The following is a 20,856-nucleotide window of genomic DNA, read 5'->3' as shown; positions in this document are numbered from 1 at the left end:
CCACAATTTATGACTGTTAAATTCTTGCTTCTGCTTCTTTTCTTCTTTTGATTTTAAGCCCAAACAATATTCAGGCTTCGTAATCGGTCTCAATCGGGGAAACAGTCATTCCCTGAGTGTGTTTTTTTATTGTTGTTTTTTGTGTATTGCCGCAGTAACCAGGCAGTAAGGATGCTGGAGTGCAGAGAGAAACCCACACCAGACATGTTTGGAGAACTGCTCCGAAACGCCAGCAACATGGGAGACCTGCGCAACTGCCCTGTGAGAGTACACACACACACATTCACACAACATATGGACACACATTTCAGTCTGCACACTGTGCACTCTGCAGCTTGAGACTGGTGTCTTCAGTGCAGGGAACGTGCACATGCAAGAATGTATCAAACGAAAACTTTGATTAAAAATTTTTACTGGAGTTTTTTCCCAGAAAAAATGTAAAAGAAAATCATATTTCAGCAATAGAATTTTCAGTGTAACAAATTTCATGGTTTCATCATATGCTGTTTCTTTTTTCCCCTTTTTATTGTGTTGCATAATCGTTTGCATCAATCTCATTTGCATGTTCTTCTCATTTGCTCTTCACTTTCCATTACTGGAAACATTTTCTGAGTTGTCCTCATCGACCTCCTTTACAGTAAACCTTGGTGATCGTCATGTTCGTGCAGCAGGAAACAATAGAACATCTGGGCATGCAGGGAGAAAGCTATTTAAACCAATGTGTTCCTTTTAAAAGTGGGTGTTATTAGGTGAAAATTGGTGAAGAAAAAAATTAAAATAAAGAAGCAGAAAATACACAGAATGTAGCATCAAAGCAAGATCCCCTTGAATGAAAGAAAGAAAGGACAAGACTAAAAAAGAGAGAAAGAGAAGTGTAGGCAGTGATGGAGGTGGACATAGGGATGTTTATAGCTGCTTTGTTCTGCAGCTTTGTGCGTTGTTTTGCCACACACAAAGTGCCACTGCTGACTGGATCCAGCTTGGCCCCAGTCATCCACCCTTCTCTGCCAAAGTGTCCGTTCAAAGAGCCTCCTCGCTGTGCATAGTCAAGCGGCTCCCCCCTCTCTCCACACAGCAGCACCCCCACCACGTCCACTGATGCAGCCACGCTAAAACACACCAAGAGCTTATTGGAGGTTCAAACTCTGCACAGTCCTGCGGGAGACACACAATCTGCTTCTGTTTATCTTCTATCACTTGCAGCGCTGATCTTTTGTTAATACCACCTTGGGCTTTGCTCAAACACAGTGATGGTATTTAGATGGGAGTGAGGCTGTTAGAAGATGCTGTAGGTGCCAGATTGAAGATAGGAGACAGAGTTTTTGGTGCCAGAGTTAACAGAGGGAATTGAAACTCTGGATAGATTATTTTTAGTTATTTTAAATATGTTTAGGGAAGAGCTTTTCAGATCTTGTACTACTTATGAATTGAATAAAATTTGTATTATTCTTATTGGATGTGGTAAGATCCTACAGGAACACAATTGGCTTTGTTGGAGGTCAAGTCATAGTATTTCTAGTATTAATCACAATGTAACAATAACGGGACCAGGATGTAGTGACTCTGACTACGAAAGTGTTACCAGCAAAATGTATTTAAAGTATCAAATGTATTGGAGTATTACTGTTGCAGCAATGTGGAATTATACCTTTACTACTTTACTACAAGCTTGATTTACTGTGTTTGAATTACTTTTTATATTTCTGGGTAGTTTAGTCTGCACAACACTGCATTATATTTCATAGTGACCATTTATATGTATAGGGTAGCTAATAACTGTCACTTTCAAATAAATGATATGTAGTAAAAAGTAGGATTTATCTCTTAAATGTAGTCTCTCAAAGTAGTACACAAACATTGTACTCACTAAGTCATACCTATTGCTGAGGTCTGAGGAATCACTAAATAGAAATCTGAGCAGTAAGGTAAGTATTTGGAAGCGAAAACATAGGTGAACAGGAAAATTATTACCCGGACTTTGTGTTGGACCTGATTGTTGTTGCACAGTATTGACAGAATATTACCAACATGTCAGGTATGCTCATTTTTGGTTTCGCCTCCAAACAAAGTGGGTTAGAAACTAAGTCCAATCAACTGACTGTTTGCGTTCGTTTCACAGTCGACTTTAGTTGTAACAATGTTGTCACTCTCCCAGCAATAACTGTCGTGAGTGCAGTGTTATCATTACTGGCCCAAACTACCAAACTAAGATCCAAGCTGTAATAAGCATCATCCGTTAAGTATGTTAATGTATTACCACCTCTTTATTGAAGTGTGGGTGTTTTCAGGTTCACCAGTCCTACCTCAGATTCCATCTCACTGATTAAAGTGGCATTGTCTTTATTTCTGTGCTGTATGAGTCATGAAGAAGCAGAAGCACAAACATTTTGCTAAAGTTGTTTCATTTTGCTGTGAAGAATGCCAGACTCAGCATTCTGCAAACCTACAGTATGCTTTGACCAGCAGCACTATTATATAACCCACACTCTCTTAGAAAGGGCTGTATAACCACAGCAGAAAAAAATGAAATCTTTGCATATAAGATTCTGAGACGAGACTGCGCCGATCAATGTTGTATTATGAAGCCGAGCAAATCTGTTTGTACAATCGTTTGATGAACGACGTTGTCAGCGGCTGTTCTCAGCAGTGAGACAGCACAGAGACCTAACTGAGGATATGTGTCTGAAACTAACAGATAGCCTGTGTCTCAGTGGTGTGCTGTTTGGCTGCTGGTCCCAGGCTTGTGTTTGTGTCCCTTTCTGAGAATTGAGAAGCAGACCCTGGCAAAATACCTTCCTGCCATCTCTGGTGCCAGAGCAAGACAGCCCGCCGCCCACAAAGGGAGAGTTCTGTGTGTGTTCGTGCATATGCGTGTGAGTGTTTGGCAAAGTGTGGGGTTGCCAGGGTGTTCTCAGGCTGTTTCCGAGCCTGTTCTGCCAGCACTGCGTGCATGCGTGTGTGTGCGCATGTGTGTAGGCCGCTGTGTGTGTGTGTTTCAGCTCTGCGGTGGGTCATGACTCAAAGGAAGGATTCAGAACACACGGTTCTGAACTCAACAGAGGGCCCAAGGGACAAAACAACTCAGCACACTACTTCTTCCTTCGGTTGTCCTTTGCTCTTACAGTCCTTTCATCATCTTTTTTCTCTGGATTTTTATCTCTGCCCCTCATTCTAATACTGTTCACTTCATGTGTGTGTATCTGCATACAAACACGTATTCATCGCTGCCATATGAAGGGATAATTTGCACCACCTGTCACACTTGTGCCTCATAACACAGGGTAAATACACCTGTTTGATGACACTGATCGTTCTTGACCTCCTTCTATCACAGAGCAACTGTGGGGAGGTTTTACGTATCCGCCGGGTGCTGATGAACTCACCGGAGATTGTGTCCATCGGGCTGGTGTGGGATTCAGACCACTCTGACCTGGCGGAGGACGTCATACACAGCCTAGGGACCTGCCTGCGTCTGGGAGATGTAAGAGAATCACACGCACATTCTGCACACACATTATACAGATTATATGCTCCTTAAAACACATTAACATACGTTATGTATGCCTTCCCCAGCAGCCATGCCTGTACGCCCAAATACACCGAGAGAAGACACTAAATGTGTTAGTAAAAAGACAAAAGTGATTTATGTTAGTGGCTAATGGTATAAATCTGCAGAACCACAGTACTTTGTGTTTAGTGCTAATGAGTGTTAGCATGTTAACATTACATCCAGGTCAGAAGTTCAAATACCTGTTTGCACACGTGCAAGGATGGAGATGCACTTTATAAATGCAAACACGTTCACAAGGACGCACTTTATAGTTAATTGTAAATACAGAACATAAATATATCTATGCTTCCAAATTCCATCAATGCAGTTCCAGCACAGTGTGAAAATTAACACAGAAGTGACCTGGCTCCCTACAGTATCTCCTGCTGCGCCTCACACAAGTGTTGAACTCCTGATACTTTGTGTCCTGACTGGGCAACGTTCATGCATTTTAATGCAAATGTGTGTATGTGCATCTGTAGCCTCATGCTGAAGTGAATCAGTGAATAGGAATATGTTAAAGTGAGTTAAGTTCTTCATTCTATCTTTTCTCTGCCTGTTTTTCATGTTTTCATTTGTGACATGAAGTTGGTTGTTAGATATCATCTATTGAATTTTCTGCTTTTGTGTAGTTGTGTGGATTAGAAAAACTGAATCCATTTGCCTGTCTCTCTCTTCTCTTCTTTCTCTTTCTCTTTTTGTCTATTATTGTTGATCTTCTTTCCTTCCTTAGATTAGCTTATTTTTGTGAAGAAATAATTCCTTTATCACAATAAATAACCATTTTAAATATCTGAATTATGTATCTTTACAATATTTGCTTTTTATCATTTATATTAATGTTAATTGAGCATATTTGAGTTTGGGGGTGTTTTTCAGACAAAAGAGGCAATGTGAAGATGTCACATTAGCCCTGACATTTTGAGACTAATGAGTAATTGACAAAAAAAAGTAATCAGTAATTACAGGTTTACATAATTTGTCATTTACTGTATTAAACTCTGTGCGTCTTTGTAACAGCATGCAAAGATAAGGTACATCAAAATGCAATAAAGTAGGAAAGAATTCATTTCATCATTTATGGTCTATGTATAAAATGTGTGCAGCAGTATTATCTGCAGCAGGTAACATTACTGAGGTGTCAGTCTGAGATGTGTGCATTATTTCTGCATGAGCAGCATATATGCAGCACCGTACAGTGTGCAGTATACAGTATAAGGAATTTGAGAAACTGCGGTGTGTGAAGGTTTACTGCATTTAGCATATATACTAGGTGAGCAAAGATATACATGTATTCACATTAACTCGTGTGTCTTTGTCCCCTCCTCCTGCACACCTCTCCCTGCATCTCTCCCTCGTGCCCTGTCTCCTCCTCCCCTCCCTCTTCCCTCCTCTCTCTCTCTGTAGTTGTTCTACCGTGTGACAGAGGAGAGGGCTCGCCAGGCGGAGCTCTACTTGGTGGGCATGGTGTGCTACTACGGCAAGCACTACTCCACCTTCTTCTTCCAGACCAAGATACGCAAGTGGATGTACTTCGACGACGCCCACGTCAAAGAGGTGAGACACAGTTTGGAGTCTGCATGCTGCAACATGGGGAGGGTTTGCTGTACAGTATCTGCTGCATCTCCAGTTGTGCCTGTGAGAGCAAGAATGACTGGAACTAGGCTGTGTGTTACTTTAAGTGCTGCATGGTCAGTTCTTTTGCAGTGGGAGCAGCTTGAGACTGATTATGTGTTTAAGGTTTAATCCTTTGTTTAAACCACAGCACAGGTTTTACTGTTCAGACTGGTCTTGTGATGTAATACAGCATGACAGCATGAGTTATGTTCTGTAAGGCTGGAAAATGTTTTGTGGTGAATGAAAGAAGGGAAGATGGGTTTGTTTGTTGTGTCAGAATTTGATATAAAGTGAATCTATATGTCCTTGACTCTGTCAGTAACAGTGCACACTGTGGGTCATATTAGATTATTGAGCTAATGAAAAAGGGCACACAGCAGCACAATGTGTGTTTGACCTTCTACTTTTGGTGGAATATGCGTAATGTTATATCTTAATACAGATAGATTTACTTTCTCTTCGTGTGTGTGTGTGTGGGGGGGGGTTTATATATATATATATATATATATATATATATATGTTTATGTGTGTGTTCCCTTGCTGCACATTCAGATTGGCCCTAAGTGGAAGGACGTGGTGTCTCGCTGTATCAAAGGCCACTATCAGCCCTTGTTGTTGCTCTATGCTGACCCCCGTGGGACGCCGGTGATACTGCAGGAGAGCCCCAACCCCTGTACTAGCTCCAACCCGCAGCTGGAGCTCCAGCACTGCAGCAGCAAAGCTGGTTACGACAGCGAAGACTCTGGTACAGCAAAGATGACACAGTCTTCTACAGATCAGATGTTTTGTGCATACTGTCCAGGGCAGCATAGGAAGATAAAGCCTTAAAGTTTTGACCTTCTACCTTACAATCCAACCTCTTCTTCTGTATACTGCAGAACTCATTTGCCTGTGTTTGACTGTAAAAATGAAGAGGCACAATTAAGTAAAGGTCATCTCACTTTCTCTTTTTGCACTCAGGTCGGGAGCCATCCATATCCAGTGATACCCGTACTGACTCTTCAACGGACAGTTCGAGCCATCGCACCTCTCGCAGTCGATCTCTCCACCAGTCCACAGGAAGCCACCTCTCCAGCGAATCCCAGACCACAGTGGTCTGTAATTACGACATCAGCACCCCGCCGCACAGGGCTGACGCTGGAGGTAATACTGCAAAGCCAGAAGAAAAGTTATCTGTACTCACAAAGTGCAGCTGCACCTTCAGTCAGCTCACCTTGACAGCACCAAACAACTGCAAGTACACCAGTGGCCACTGTGTTTTCAGGGAGTAAAAGAAAGTGATAAACTGCGGTACTTGTGGAAATGACATGAGTTCTTTGTGCCCTTGTTTCATCAGTGCACAGTCTTCAGGTTATGCGCCTCATTAGTGGTTATGCTTATATTTACTTGCACTGCTGCCCACATAATTGCCCCCTGTGGGATAAATAAAAATCTTACTTGATTTATGTTCTCTGTCTTTCTTCCCTCTTCTCCCACCTTTAGAGTCAGCAGTGGAGGGTCCTGCCCACCCTCCTTCTCCTCCACTGCAGGAGTACAAGGAGACAGCCGTCTTCCTCCTCTCATCCCGCCGGCCACTCACCTCCTCCTCTTCCTCCTCTCGTCCTCTGTCCTCCTCCTCTTCGTCAGGAGTTGGGGGCTGTGAGGGCGGGGTTGGGGGCCCCCACTGGGAGGATGAAAGCACCAGCAGTGAGAGCAAGTCCAGGTATTGCACCAGTGGCACACATTGACTTTAGACATCCTGCCTTTGAGTTCACATTTTATTATGGAAACATGCATATTACTTTATTAACACTGATACATAATCCCTATTATAGTTTAGCTAGTTTTAGATACTTTAGCCTGATGAAGGTTTTGTAGTAGATGTATAGTCACACCGTCCATTTGACCGCAGCCATGAGCTCGAAATCTAAACATTTACCATCTGCAAATATACAGTATCATATGTTGAGAGCCATATTGCCACACTAAAACAATGTTTGTTGTCATAAAAATGGTCAAAAGATTTATGTGGTATCCTGACTGACTAGTAGTTTTGTAGGTCATGTATTTTTACTCTTTCACTTCCCTCTAAAATGAGTTATTCTCCTTTCTTTGAAGAAGGTTTTACTCAGAGATACATTTACATCTTTTGAGTACTTCTCAATGGCCACTGAGCTTTTATTTTGATAGGACATTGCAGTATTCCTACCACTCCTTAAATCAGGTAACATCTTGGTTTCTAGTTCTTCTGGAAGCCGCTACAGGCCAACCTGGAGGCCCCGGAGAGAGGCGCTGAACATCGACAGCATCTTTACCCGGCAGAGAGGCTCCTCTCTGGGCTACAGCACCCAGCCTGGTCCCTCTCTCCCCCCAGAGCCCCAAGACTTCCACCCTCTAGTGGGACCCCCTCCACCAACAAAGTCAGGGCTGCAAGAGGTGGTGGGGAGGGGGATCGGGGAATTGGAGGCAGGGTTTGGGCTGGTTGGGCAGCCCAGGTCTCTGGGCAGAGGGCGGACGATGGGTCCCCCTGCCCCTCCACCTCTGAGAGGGGTGGAGCACCAACCACGTCTGATTCAGAGGATGGAGAGTGGCTACGAGAGCAGTGAAAGGAACAGTAGCAGCCCTGATAGGTAGGAGACAAATAAGTTACTTTCCTTTTCTGTCACTCACTGTACTTCTCTCTCTTGGCTTTTCTGTCACTCTTGTTTTTCTGCTCAGTTTGACTTTATCACCATTAAATACAAATATGACAACAACAACAACAAATGTCATACTGGAGTGGTTCATAACAGCAAATCAATCAAGAACACATTTGTCTGTATTGCCTGTCTTCTCAACACTTTCTGCACTTTGTCTCTTTCTTGCTCTCTCTCTCAATGTCCTTTGCCCCAACAGGGAGGTGGGGCAGCAGAAACGAGTGCTGATGTCAGGACCTTCATGGCGTTCAGTGCCGAAGTCAAAGAGCAGCGGTGCCATCCTGCAGGAGCTGCCATCACCCAGCTGGGTTAGCAGCACCAACACAGGTGTGTATGTGCATATGTGTTTGCATTTACCTCCAACACCCTGATCCAATTGATTCACACATTACCTTCCATGTCCTATTGGTATGTGTGTGTGTGTCTTTAGGCTCAGGGCGCAGTGAGCTGGATGAGCTGCAGGAGGAGGTGACAAGAAGAGCCCGTCAGCAGGAGCAGCAGAAGCGGAAGGAGGCAGAGCGGGAGGCTGCCATGGGATTTAATCCCAAACCCAGCAAATTCATGGACCTGGACCAGCTCCAACACCAGGGTATGGATTGAAGAGAAAAACAGAAAGTGAAACAAGGGTGGGAAGGTTAGAGGAGCAGAAAAATATATGTGGGTGATTCAGTGTTTATTGTGAAGGAGTTTAAAGGGTCAGTTCACCCAAATTCAAACATATTTCCCCATTAACCTCTAGTTGTATCTAGCAATGCAGACAGTCTAGATTTCATGTCCTCAGGTTTTACGATGTACACCTCTGAGTTTGCTGTGTCCACTTCCACACTTTTAGTGTGAATGTAATTCCATTTTTGATCATCAGAGCAGTTTGTAGAAATGTTACTATCTGAGGTCTAAGCCACATTATCTGCATAGCTAAATGCCAGAATCACATTAAAGGAGAAAATGTGTTTTTATAAATTTGTGTGAACTGAACTTCTAAAAAGAAGGTCAAAGGACAACTTTATTTAAAGCTACACTGGGGCAACATTATGCTTTGATACCCTAGACAGCAGCCATTGTGCACTTTTTTGGATTTTAATCTCAGTCTTCACTTAAAATGCTAAAATCAGCTCAAAATGTAGAGTCATTTTCTGATGCGTGTGTATTTTTATGCTAGGACCTTGTGAAGCTTTGAGGTCAAATTATCACCTGTTGTCTAGTTTAGCAGCCACTGTGAGTTGTATGTTCATGCTTCTGTCTGACCTCTTGTGTGTCCTCATTCCCATCTGTTCGTCTGTCTCTCCATCTGTCTCCCTCCGTCTGAATTTTTTATTTAGATGTTAGTTCGGTGTGTGTTGCTCTAACTCATACTTTATAGATTGGCTTTCTGTGTGTCATTCATGAGTAATTTATATAGGGTAAGTGTGCATGGTCTGTGTGTGTGTGTCTGTGTCAGGTCCAGCTGAGTGGGAAAGTCTTTGAGTGATTTCCATTCAAAAAACACAATCCCAGTCCCAGCTCAGAGCTCTGATGTTCTGGCCAAACTCCAGCGAGATCAGTTTGTGTGTGTGTGTGCTTTTTCTTCACAAAAGGAATTGGAGTGTATGTGTCTTCTTCTCATAATAGTATAGTATAAGGTGTGTTTGCACATGCTGGTGTGTAAATTCATTTGCATAAAAATAAAACGTCATGTATGTATCTGTGTAGCATGTTTTCATGTGTGTGTGTGTGTGTGTGTGTGTGTGTGTGTGTGTGAGAGAGAGAGTGTGTGCTCCAGAGCTGTACATGTGGGACTTCATACTTAAAAGGATGTGCCACCAATTTATTATGTTAAAGTCAAGTTACTGGTCATAGGCAGACTTGAATGTCTGCTTTAACTCTGGAAGAGCTCTGTCAATTCTGGCTATTTCTCAGCTGACATCATCTGAGTAATATCATAATCTCATTTTAGGCTGGGGGACTCCAAATATACCTTACAACAACTGGGCCCATGGTGTTTAACAAATTTGGTGTTTTTAGTCATGGTAGATCTATGGCTCTGTAGATGGATGTCAGTGTATACTAACTGTTAAAACAATGTAATAAGACAATGAGTAAATATTGTACACTGTACAGTAGTATGATTCTGGATACAAATTTATTCTAGTTTGATTCTTTATGGATTTGCAGCATTAAATGACTTTAATCATGACTTACAAAATGACTTACAAAAGTCTCAAAAAACAAAAACTAAATTTTAAACTAAACTACTATTGAAGTCATTTATACCACTAACAGCTTTAATTAGATATAAACAATATTCTTTACTTGTGTCAGACAAAAGACTTGCATATTGACTGTCGCTTGGCAGATATGATTTGACATGGACATAACATAATGACTTGGGACTTGATTTCAGACTTGTCAAGTGACTTGAACACCTTTGACATGTACTGGAAACTTCCATATTCTGGTGTTTGTGTGTGTGTTTTCATGAGTATTTGATCCATGCATCTGCAAATAAGATTTTTCTCTGTGAGGTCTTGTATTCAGGAAATTTGTGTATTTGTGTGTGTGTGTGTGTGTGTGTGTGTGTGTGTGTGTGCGCGTGTCTTTCTGTGATTGTGTGGACACATTTTATTTAGATACCATCATGAGGACATTTTAGCTGGTCCTCACAACTTCAAAGGGTGTTGTGAGGGTTAAGACTTGGTTTTAGGGTTGTGATTAGCTTTTAGTTTAGGTTAGAGTGTAAGGGTTGGGGTTAGAAATTTAGTTGTAATGGTTAAGGTTAGGGTAAAGGACTACATCATGCATTACACCAGCAAGCATCCTCACAACTAGAGAAAAGCAAACATGTGCATGTGAGACAGAGACGTGTTTGCACTGCAGGTGTGCAGTTTTCCCTTCCAGCTCAGCACTAACATTATCTATATCAGGGATTATTATGTTGTGTCCTGTCTGTCCTACTGTGTGTGCTTCAGTGTGTTCAGCCTCATGTACCTGACACACACACACACACACACACACAAATACAGATACAGACTCCCCCCACCCAGTGAGCACACTCAACCTTGATGAAGTGAAAGGACGACTTGCGAATGAACAGATGGCCTCACTATCAGTACAATTATGTAACAGAATTTGGGTTCCGACATCCAAATCAGTGGTTTCAGGCAGACTCCAGACAATCTGCCTCAGTGTTTTAGAGGATGTTACAGCCAAAACTAACAACAGAGCTGCCATCAACCTTCCCTTATTCTATCTCTATCAATCAAAAGTGTGTAAACTCAAGCCAAGATGGATGATGCTGCTCTTTTGTTGTCCTCTTTTGCCTCTTTTTTTTTTTTTATAACCAACTAACACTTTTCAGCGTGCATTCACAAGACTACACACCAGGAGAAAGCTTGTCTGAAAAAACAAATCTTTTGTCTTTTTGCCCTCTCTGGTGTATGTAGCTTAATGAACATAGCCTCAACCTCGCTCTTCACTTAACTAATCTTTTTGTCTTTGACTACATGACAAGTTTGTCTAACTGACTACTTTGCAACTTTACATATTGATGCTTTTAAAATAGAGTTGAAAAGTGGGAAGAGATACTGGGTCTGGAAGTATTTTTCACCACTGTGTAATTTAAAAGTTTTCTTTAAATCATACCCCAAGTGTTTATCAACATAAAAATGGGAATGCCCCCAAGACGATTAAACTTTTGCTGAACATTATTGCTAGAGGTGGAAATCACAGGATAATGAGTGCTGATTAGACATACTGTAACAGTACAATTAGAGACAAATGTTTAACAGAGAACTGACTGTGCCAACATTAGCCAACTGAAGCACAAACCCCTTGAATATATTGAAAAGAGAAAGGGCATATTTTGTTACCTAGATACTACATTTATTCATTTGTACGAATATTAATGTGCTGTTTCTTTTATTTCTTCTTTTAATAGTTAGCATCATATAGGTTTAATGATAAAATAAGTTGATGATTGTTTATAATTTGTCCAGTCCTGAGATGTGCCCCAGCTGTCAGATTCATAATGTCATCAATGCTGTCTAAAGCAAATCCTCCCACTTTACAGCTCTATACATGTGAAATACACACACATTGACTTAAAGTAATAGACGTAATGCATGCTGGAACACACATAACCACTCCTTCTGCTCTGCTTCTCTTTTCTCTTTCCCTCCCTGTCTCACCTGTTCTTTCATCCTCATATTTTCTCTCTGTCTTAACATTTAAACTCATTCCTTCTCGTATTCATCTTTGTTGTTTTCATATCCGTTCCTTCACTCTCTCTTTCTCTGCCACTCTGTCATTATATCTTTCTGTCTTTTCTCCTTTTTATCTCTCACTTTGTTGTTAACATCCTCAGCTGTGCTCAGACCCCTGCATGAGGCTAACGCTCATAGCGGATTGGCTGTAGCTGCGTGCATGAGGAGCACTGGGGGCCCAATCAAACGCAGGCAAGAACAGGAAATGGAACGGGAGACAGGAAACGCCCGCCCACAGGGGCCTCGCAGGTACCACCACTGTCCCACCCTTATGTGTTCACAATGGTGCCTGCCTCAAAACCACCTCAGACCCCCTTCCTCCCTTTTTTCCTCCCTCACTTCATGTGTGTCCTAAGCGCAAGCTGTCCTCAAACCCACCTCTGCGTGTGTCCTCTGGGTGCTGGCTGTCTAGAAACACCTCAACACCCTCATGTGTGTCTTGAGCTCTGGCTGTCCAAAATCTCAGAACCCCATATTGTGTAACCCCAAGCACTGCACTCTTGCATCCTGCTGTATGTGTGCCTGAATGTGTGTGTGTGTGTGTGTGTGTGTGTGTGTGTGTGTGTGTGTGTGTGTGTTCTCAAACACACATTTGATTATATCTTGTGTTTGTGTGTGAATTTGTTGCAGTGCAGTAAACCCTGCTTTGCTGGGCTCTGTGTTGCCATCAACAATAAAAAGAGAGACAGAGCTGCACTCTGCTTTTCTCTGCTTCACTGCTTCCCTTCTTTGTTGTGCTCCTTTGTAGCTGTGTGCTGCCAAGGCTCCTCTCTGCTCTTTGTGTGCTGCTGATCTGTCCCTCTGTGCACTGTAAAGCTGCAGTCCATCACTGTGTTTCTGTCCTGTGTGCTGCCGTGCGATTGCAGTCATAGATCTTGTGCTGTGGTTTGTTTTTTGCACTTCGGTGAGTGTTTGTGTATTGCAGTAAGTCACTCTGTTTCCCGTCCTGATGTGTTACTTCTGTTATGTGAGAAAGGCAAAGTGAGTTTTATTAGATTTAGTGCTGAGTTAAAAAACTGTATTTAAAAAGAGTGAGTCAATATGTCCAGAATCTGAGCTAAAATACTTATAATATTTAATATAGTCAAATATTAATAGCAACACTTTCAATTTTAGAACCAAAGGCTCACTGATCTGAGGTTAACTGATTTGTTTAATGTCCAGAAAGCAAAAGTCCAAAAATTCTCAGTTAATCATAATCATAATTGCAAATACTCCAAGTTGTAGATTCTTAGTTTTAATAGTAAACCAAATGTTATCAGGGTTCTTGATGTTTTATGCACTAAAACGATTGATCAAACAAATACTATAAAAGTAATATAAAATACAGAGAAACTGTATTTTAGAGGCTAAACTGTTTTAGGGGCCCTGGTTGCAGAGGACTTGTCTTTTTAGTCCTGAGTTGTTAAATGCAAACAAAGACTTCTCTGAGGATGCATTTTAATCTCAATCTTATATGGACAAAGTTAGAAATAGTCATGAGCTAGTCTCATAATCACCTTAAAGCTGGTCATTAAAATCTTAAAATGCACTCTAATACATTCTACTATTAGAGTTTATAAGTCTGACTGCAGCACTCGGAACCAGCTGAATTTATGGTAATTACATAGTGAGAGACAATGATCGGATGTGTTAACTCAGTCATGCTAATGTTGTGTTTTGTCCGTTTTATTGCAACTCAGCATAAAATGGAACAACATTGGTTAAAAATTAATAAACTGTAAATCTAAACTGTTAACAGCAGGACTGAAGAGAAGGAGGAGAAGGAGGTAAAGCTCAGTGCTCAGCCTCTTTTATTACCTTCCTTCTCTCCTCTATTGATCAACACCAGCCTCTGATTTATAACTTGCTGCTGCAAAGCCTGCTGGGTAATTACTAAGGCTGAAAAGCGATGGGAGAGTTAATGTGGGAGATGTGGGCTGGCACGCACATAGACACTTACTGTACAGGTCTGCTCACACTTCCAAAAAATAGACACACACATTTACAGATTTGCTGTTAACACATACCAACACACACTCACTATTTTGCTACATGTACACACTTTGCTGCACTAATAAAGTGCAGAATATATACTATGTCGCTGCAGAGAGGATCCACTAATGTTCAACATATATCATATTCTCCACATTTCAATGTATGTGAATCAATAAAGAAATATAGTGGCCCAGTGAGACTGAATTACTCCATACTGTAGAAGCCACATTTATTTTCAGTTTTGATATACTGCACCAGTTCTCAGTGCAGTAGAGGGGAGAATATTGTTTTGAAAATCAGATTAAAGTCAATTCTTTGGTTGTTTGAGTTGGATATGTTTGGATTAGAAAGTTAAGTTTGTGATCTGTCAGTGGAGCTGAGCTTGTGCCTGAGTCATACGCAGCATGGCTGTGAAATCCCATACACAAAGCGATGCTTGCACAAGACTGCATCATTGTGTATTTGTAGCTGTTTGTTCTGTATGTAAATGAGCTTTTGTGTGTGTGTGTCTGTTTCTGCTTGTTTATCCTGGTATGCCATCGTGACCTTCCCTCTATGCAGTAACTCACCTGACGTCAGAACAGCACTGTTTTTTTTATTTCATTTTCATGCTTCTTGGTGACTGACATCCTCCCTCTGCTGTATCCTCCAGTGAACAGCCTGGCCCGGTCCAAGTACTGCTGACACCCAATCAGGAAGAGGAAGAGGACCAGGCAACGCCCAACCAGGACGCTGCTGTGGGCCCAAACCCACCCCCTCCACCCTATCGGCCCGCTCCGCCTCGACCCCCGCTCACCCTCAGCATCACTCACCCTTGTGCTCCTTCCAGCCAAGGTGAGGAGGAGGAGGGTGGATGCGTGGGCAGGAGAGGGGAGGAAGATGAGGATGGGAGGGAGGGGACAGGGGTGAGGCTGTGTGAGTTGCTGCAGGCAGGGGGGGTGAGCGTCAGACCTCTGGGGAAGCACTTAGCCATCTCTCTGCCCTCGCTTCCTCTGCGTCTCTGGGATTCACACATCACACAAACTGCACACTCCACACACCTAGAACCCCCACACACACATCCTCCCCCACCACCCTCTACTCCTCCCCCATCTTCCCCTCTGGAAGCCTCTGGGCAAAGAAACCCTCTCACGCCTGTGTGGCAGCCCCCCCAACCCCATTCCCCTTCTGGCACTGCTCAGCATTGCCCAAGTCACAGCTCCACCACTGACAGCAGCACACGTCATTGGTCCTCCTGGAGTTTGGACCGACCTGACGCTGTGGTGACGCCATACAGCACGCCCCCAGACCGCTGTGTTCCAATCAGGCCACAGGCATCTAACCAGAACTATAGCTACAGTTGCCAGTCTTCTCCAGGGCACTACAGCTTCCAGCATGCCCCAGGGCAACAAGGTGATCCCTGCTGTGACCACGAAGAGGCTGAGTTGTCTGAGCTTGACTCCCTTTACCAGGCCAGTCTGCAGGCTGGAAAGACAGGTACACACACACACACACACACACACACACACACACACACACACAGAGGCATGAATGTGCACGCTCATGCATGAACTGGTGAAAGTTTTATAGAATTGGCAAAAGATTGTGTAAACACAACAATTTTGACAGTTGGTTAATTGTGAAAGTAATTTACAAAGTCTGAAGTTCTAAAGGCTTTCACAGATAATTCACTGGACAATAAAATAATCAGTGTCTTAGCAGTTTGCTCGCTGAGTGTGAACTAAAGCTTCAGTGAAAGACTGAAACTGAATGTATATTGAATAGATATAACTATGTAGGACAATCTGTTACCTAAGCTATATAAAGCCAGATTAAATAATACACTAGAATATGCTAAAAAGATTCTATTATGGCCCATGACATGTTTTGCAGAGCCTGCTGTGTTCATATTTAAACCTGCTGTGTGTGTTTTCAGGCTGCAGTCCATCAGAGAGGCTCATATCCAGGGTGGGAGGGCAGGCTCGCTCCAAGACCCCCAACGCAGACATGGAGAGGAGTGTTTACGGGGCAGACTGCACCAGCACCCCCACCTACCTCAACAAGGTAACACCTACATACTTTTTCCAGTAGAATCCACTCTTATGTTGAATGTGGGTGGATCCATGTTACTGCACGTGACAGACATTGTCTTCCTCTGCAGCCAATGATGTTGCGGGATCTGCATTTTGGGGTGGAGCCTGACGATGGGGAAAATCTGAGGCAAATTGGACGCAGCCTGAGTGGCACAGTAGTGACCTCGCGCCGCAGCCGCCTGACTGCAACCCGCAGCTTTGTAAGTGTGACATCCTGTGCTCTGCTGCCTCCTTGTGGCCTTGCTGTTGAACTGCATCTGCCTGATGTCCCGCTGTGGCACTTTATGCATTGCTTTTCCCTGTGCTCTTCTCCCCTGCTGTTTGTCTCGTTTCTTCCTTTCGTCCTGCTTTTCGATTTCCTGTCTGTCCTCCTGCTTTCTGCTTCTCTTCCTTCTCTTTCCTCTGTCTCTCTCAAAGGTGAAGCAGGCTGATGTCAGTGCCTCTCCTTGCTTACTTCCTCTCTTCTGAGTCCCTGTTGCTATTCCACCACTATCATCTCCTTCATCCTCCTCATCACCAACACCTTCTCATCACCACCTCCCTCCACTGCTTCACAGGTAAACACTGTGCTGCGCTCACATGATGTTGCACTTACAATCTTTGAAGCAAAATACACCTACTAAGGAAAGCTGACTTTATACTTACTGGATTTCCTTGATTGAGCTACTTTGAGGACCAGATGAGTGTGTGTCAGAGCAAGTTTTAAATCAGGCCAGAATAACAAAATAAAAGTTCTTTTCTGGTGTTTTATACATTTTGATGTGAAAAATTTACTTTCTGACAAAGCAGACTCACCTGGCCCAATAGTAGACTAAGCACCTGTTTTATTTATTATGTCCCATAAAATTGCATATTTTCCTCTTATCCAATAAGACAACCAAATATTTCAAATGAAATCTAAACACACTTGACACCTATCATTTTTCAGAACATGATAACAAACAAAGTGGGCACAATGTAATTTTTTATCAGGCACCCCATTAGAAACAGTGCAAATTATTTCCAATGTTTGAAGATCCATTCTCTGCTAAAATGACTTAGACTGTAGACCTGCCTGTTTGTCTGTGGTATTTACTGTAAGATCTCTCTTTTTTAAATTTTAAAGGTGGCAAATAGTATGACAAGCTGAGGTGTCAGCTCAGACTTGCAAAAATCGCACTTCACTCTGGTAGCTGAGGCTAATGTGCATCGATCTGAAATGTTTTATAAGATGTTTTCTATGTTATATGCCTATATTGTCACTAGCAGATAAATTATGAAATATCTTTAATGAGTAACTGCTGATATATCAACATATCATTAAACATATTAGTTTTCCTCAGCTCTTTTAACTTTATGAACTTCGGGGCCCAGGTGTAAATACCAATAAATAAGAAGAAAGCTGGGAAACAAGGAAATAACACCACTGACAGCGGCATGGTCGCTAATAAACAAGAGAAAATATATAAAAAAGTCTCAGTCCACTGTGTAAATAGCATGTCCTTGTCTCAGAAACCTGGATATGTAGCTGCACTACTGGTCATTCACTGGAATCACACACTGTGATTCAGTACACACAGATGGAGATCTTAACCTGAAACCACTGCTAATAGTGTCCTGTGAGAGCTCAAAATAGGAAATTTGCTATCTGCTTTAAAGCTATTTGTGCATAGCTTAAACTGATTTCTAAGTGAATGACATATTTAACCTCAAAACTACCCTTCAGTGAAATTCAGATTTGTAATCTACTACAATTTAAGTGCAAAAACAAGCCTCTTTCATCATGACAGAAGCATGCTGACATGCAATAGCATGGCATGTTATTGACTGTAAATCATCAGTATGTATGTGTTTTGACCTTTGTGTACTTTCATGCTAATTCGACCTGTTGTTCATTCTCTCCTCTGTCATCCTGTCCAGGAGCTGTCGGGTGGTGCAGGGAGTTTCTGGCTGTGTCTGACTGGTGTCAAGCTGTCTTCTGACCAGAGTCCTGCTCTGCTTCACTAATGTCTCACCACGTCCACATCCACATGGGGCAGCAGCACCAGGGTCCTCGGCAGCCTCACCCTTGACGGACCTTGATTGGCTCAGGAGGATCAAACTCAGCTCCTATCCTGTTACTGCTCCTTCTCCCTCGATGACATGCACATGCAAACACATGCACGCACACATGCACATCTGCACTGACGTAGAACCTCCCTCAGCGCCTGCAGCACCCAGCTTAGCCCCTCTTTGCCTTCTCCCCTTTGACCCTAATATTCTGTCTATGCAGTCACTCTGACCCCCAACTACAACCTCAACCTGCCCCCCACTTCCCAGGACAGTCTCCCCCTGGATTTCTCGAGGGTTTCCCTGTGCAGTCAGCCTGGCGAGCATGCCGCTATCAGTGGTGTTGTCAGTTTGGCGTCGGTCGCTCACTAGCTGGGATTGACTCAGACCTGAGCTCTTGACATGACTCGTCCTCCACCTCACAGGGCCCTCAACTCAGGGGGAGGCTCCTAACAAGTAGCCACGCCTCTTCCTCTTTCTTCACAGGGCATTTCCTGTTGGACGCACACATAACCGAACTGGGTCTGTTTCAAATGAACAGCCATATTTTTTTTCTCTCTTTGTTTTTGGGTTTGTTTGTTTTTGTCGTCCTGTGTGCGTGCACAGTAAACTCGCCTGAGACCGAACTCTAATAACTAAAAGTCATGTACAGACAAACTCATGTATGAAACCTGTATGTTAATTAATAAGACCTTATGGAATGTTGATAATGATAATTAACGAATATTGATAAACTTAAAGTGGTACTTCCTCATGTCTGCATTTCAAATAGGAGTGGAGTGCACTTCACAAGTGTCTAGCTGGAGTTTCCGCCCCCAAACTGCTCGCTGACCTAATGACAGCTCTCCCATTTCTATCGGGAGATTAAACAAGAAAAGCGCTTCCTTTTTCTCTGCTTCTTTCCTTTCCTTTCTTGCTCTCTGTTATTCTTGCTTGCTTTCTTTCTTTTGAAAAGGAAACAGTAGCAGCAGAAATAGGCCAGCAGGGGAAGAAAGTCGAGAAGGAATGAGAGAATGTAGGTTAGGAAACCCTTCTCTTAGGCTTTATGAAACTGGAGATGACTAAAGTGCACTTTGCAAGGTTACTTGGCAGAAGTGCACTTCCTAAAGGATTTGCGACTGAGAAGCAGCTGGAGAAAAGTCGAAGGTGTTTGTTTTACATAAAGGCCTCAGGTGATCTTCAGTGGCACTTATGAATTTACACTTGATATTTTCTCCCTTCCCACTGAAACTGGTTTTGAGACCTCAGATGTTAAAAAAAACACTAATCTCAGCCTGAGACAGTGACATGTCTAATATGAATATGCTTTATATGATATAAATGTATTAGAGGTATTATATTTTCAGCCAGTGAGCTATCTTCTTCAGAGATGTCAGCCATTCCTCAGTTGTGTAAACAATTATACAGTAATGAACGTTATAACTTAATTCACTCCCTGTTTACTGAGTAGCATTCTGACATGTGTAGACTACATTTATTATATGCTTTATTCTATGAAACATCATAAAAACAACAAGTCCTTATAAAACACCTGGCCAATGTAAGAATTCAGTGATGTTGATCGATCGTTGTAACTAAACCAAAGGTTGGCACTTAACTCAGAGAGCGTATTTAACATTGCTGTTTTTATTTTTCTTTTAGGTTCACTTTTTGTTCTTTGTGTGTTTGTTTGTTGTTTTTTTTTTTTGGGTTTCCGGATGTGTGAGAATGTAGCCAATTGTAGCGCATGAGTCCGCTATGCAAATCAACCTTCCCTCATGATCCTGAATCAGACAGTCAGGAGGCAGACACACCCACCCAGGGGCGCTCTCATGGACTCTGGCAGACACACGGACAGGAGGAGCTCATGTTCAATGCTGCTGGTGAACTTTGTTGTTCTGCATCTACTTCTACGTTTCAAGCAACGGAATGCAAAGAGAGAGCAACGAGGACAGAGAGAGGAAGAGAATGAATGTAAACTAAAGGATGAAAGTGTGTGTTTGTGAATGATGGTCAGAGACAGGAATGAGTGGAGAGTGGAGCCTTAACCACTGAAGATGGTTCATTGTTTGTGGGTGTGTGTCAGTTCTGGGGTGGTGTTGCTCGGGGAAAGAGGGAACCTGTATTTTTGCAATAAAGTTATTACCAATGCACTCCCACAGGGGGCGTAACCACCGTAACACGTCTGTGTCATCATTTGTGGAAATAACAGAAGAAGTGAAATCTGTAGATATACAGGTATAGTCAATATTAACTCGTGCCACACATTAACTATCAAGTCCCATGCATTATTATCTGGAGGCCACGTTACTATTACGCTTGACCCTTAAACACAACACATTCTTTTTATTTGTTGTATCATTAACTGTTTTACCATTTTGTTACTTTGCATTAGACTTGTTTCTAAACTGTGCGGGGGTGTGTCTGTGTATGAGGGAAATGACGCAGTGAGAGCAGGTGAACCTGGGCGGCAGAGACGGGACACTAACATTAGACTGGCTCACAGAGGAGGTGCGACATATCTTACAATTTGGGTTCAACTGGATAAAAACTACAACTCCTGTGGATTAAATGTGTTCCGGGTGCGGAGAAGAGGCTCGTGGCAACACCTAAGGTGGTTTCTGTGTTTGTGGAGTAAAAATTGAAGTTAAAATAGAAGTTTACAAACTTTCTGGTTTGAAAAAAACGCAACACGCTGAAAACGGAATATCCGGATCCTC

At 42.6% G+C, this 20,856-nt stretch overlaps 2 protein-coding genes across 2 annotated transcripts in view; both read left to right on the top strand.

The window, feature by feature from the left end:
- The window catches only part of LOC113135653 (inactive ubiquitin carboxyl-terminal hydrolase 54-like), a 39,156-nt gene extending 24,302 nt beyond the window's left edge, over window positions 1-14,854 (top strand). Inside the window, exons 7-16 of the mRNA XM_026315854.1 lie at window positions 156-261; window positions 3,335-3,481; window positions 4,958-5,107; window positions 5,720-5,912; window positions 6,128-6,310; window positions 6,650-6,869; window positions 7,390-7,776; window positions 8,042-8,169; window positions 8,273-8,431; window positions 14,710-14,854. Coding sequence (XP_026171639.1) covers window positions 156-261; window positions 3,335-3,481; window positions 4,958-5,107; window positions 5,720-5,912; window positions 6,128-6,310; window positions 6,650-6,869; window positions 7,390-7,776; window positions 8,042-8,169; window positions 8,273-8,431; window positions 14,710-14,741 — 1,705 coding nt within the window. The 3' untranslated portion in view covers window positions 14,742-14,854. The remainder of the gene's footprint in view (window positions 1-155; window positions 262-3,334; window positions 3,482-4,957; window positions 5,108-5,719; window positions 5,913-6,127; window positions 6,311-6,649; window positions 6,870-7,389; window positions 7,777-8,041; window positions 8,170-8,272; window positions 8,432-14,709) is intronic.
- Window positions 14,855-14,942: 88 nt separating this feature from the next.
- On the top strand, window positions 14,943-20,246 carry LOC113135802 (uncharacterized). Its single transcript, XM_026316094.1, has 5 exons — window positions 14,943-14,962; window positions 15,007-15,533; window positions 15,973-16,100; window positions 16,198-16,329; window positions 18,029-20,246. The coding sequence occupies exons 1-5, from the start codon at window positions 14,943-14,945 to the stop codon at window positions 18,113-18,115; spliced, it is 894 nt and encodes a 297-aa protein (XP_026171879.1). The 3' UTR covers window positions 18,116-20,246.
- The last annotated feature ends 610 nt before the right edge of the window (window positions 20,247-20,856 follow it).

The sequence above is a fragment of the Mastacembelus armatus genome, chromosome 19, assembly GCF_900324485.2.
Source record: "Mastacembelus armatus chromosome 19, fMasArm1.2, whole genome shotgun sequence".
In the NCBI taxonomy this organism is placed as follows: Eukaryota; Metazoa; Chordata; class Actinopteri; order Synbranchiformes; family Mastacembelidae; genus Mastacembelus; species Mastacembelus armatus.
Note: the sequence above shows the minus strand (reverse complement) of the source record. Positions and strands in the feature narration are given on the sequence as shown.

Bases quoted from the DNA above. Each gene is read 5' to 3' on its own strand.
- LOC113135802 (XM_026316094.1), top strand. From the start codon at position 14,943: ATGGGAGGGAGGGGACAGGG. The intron at 15,534-15,972 runs GTACACACACAC...GTGTGTTTTCAG, and splicing joins TCTGCAGGCTGGAAAGACAG to GCTGCAGTCCATCAGAGAGG. The intron at 16,330-18,028 runs GTAAGTGTGACA...CATCCTGTCCAG, and splicing joins TGACTGCAACCCGCAGCTTT to GAGCTGTCGGGTGGTGCAGG.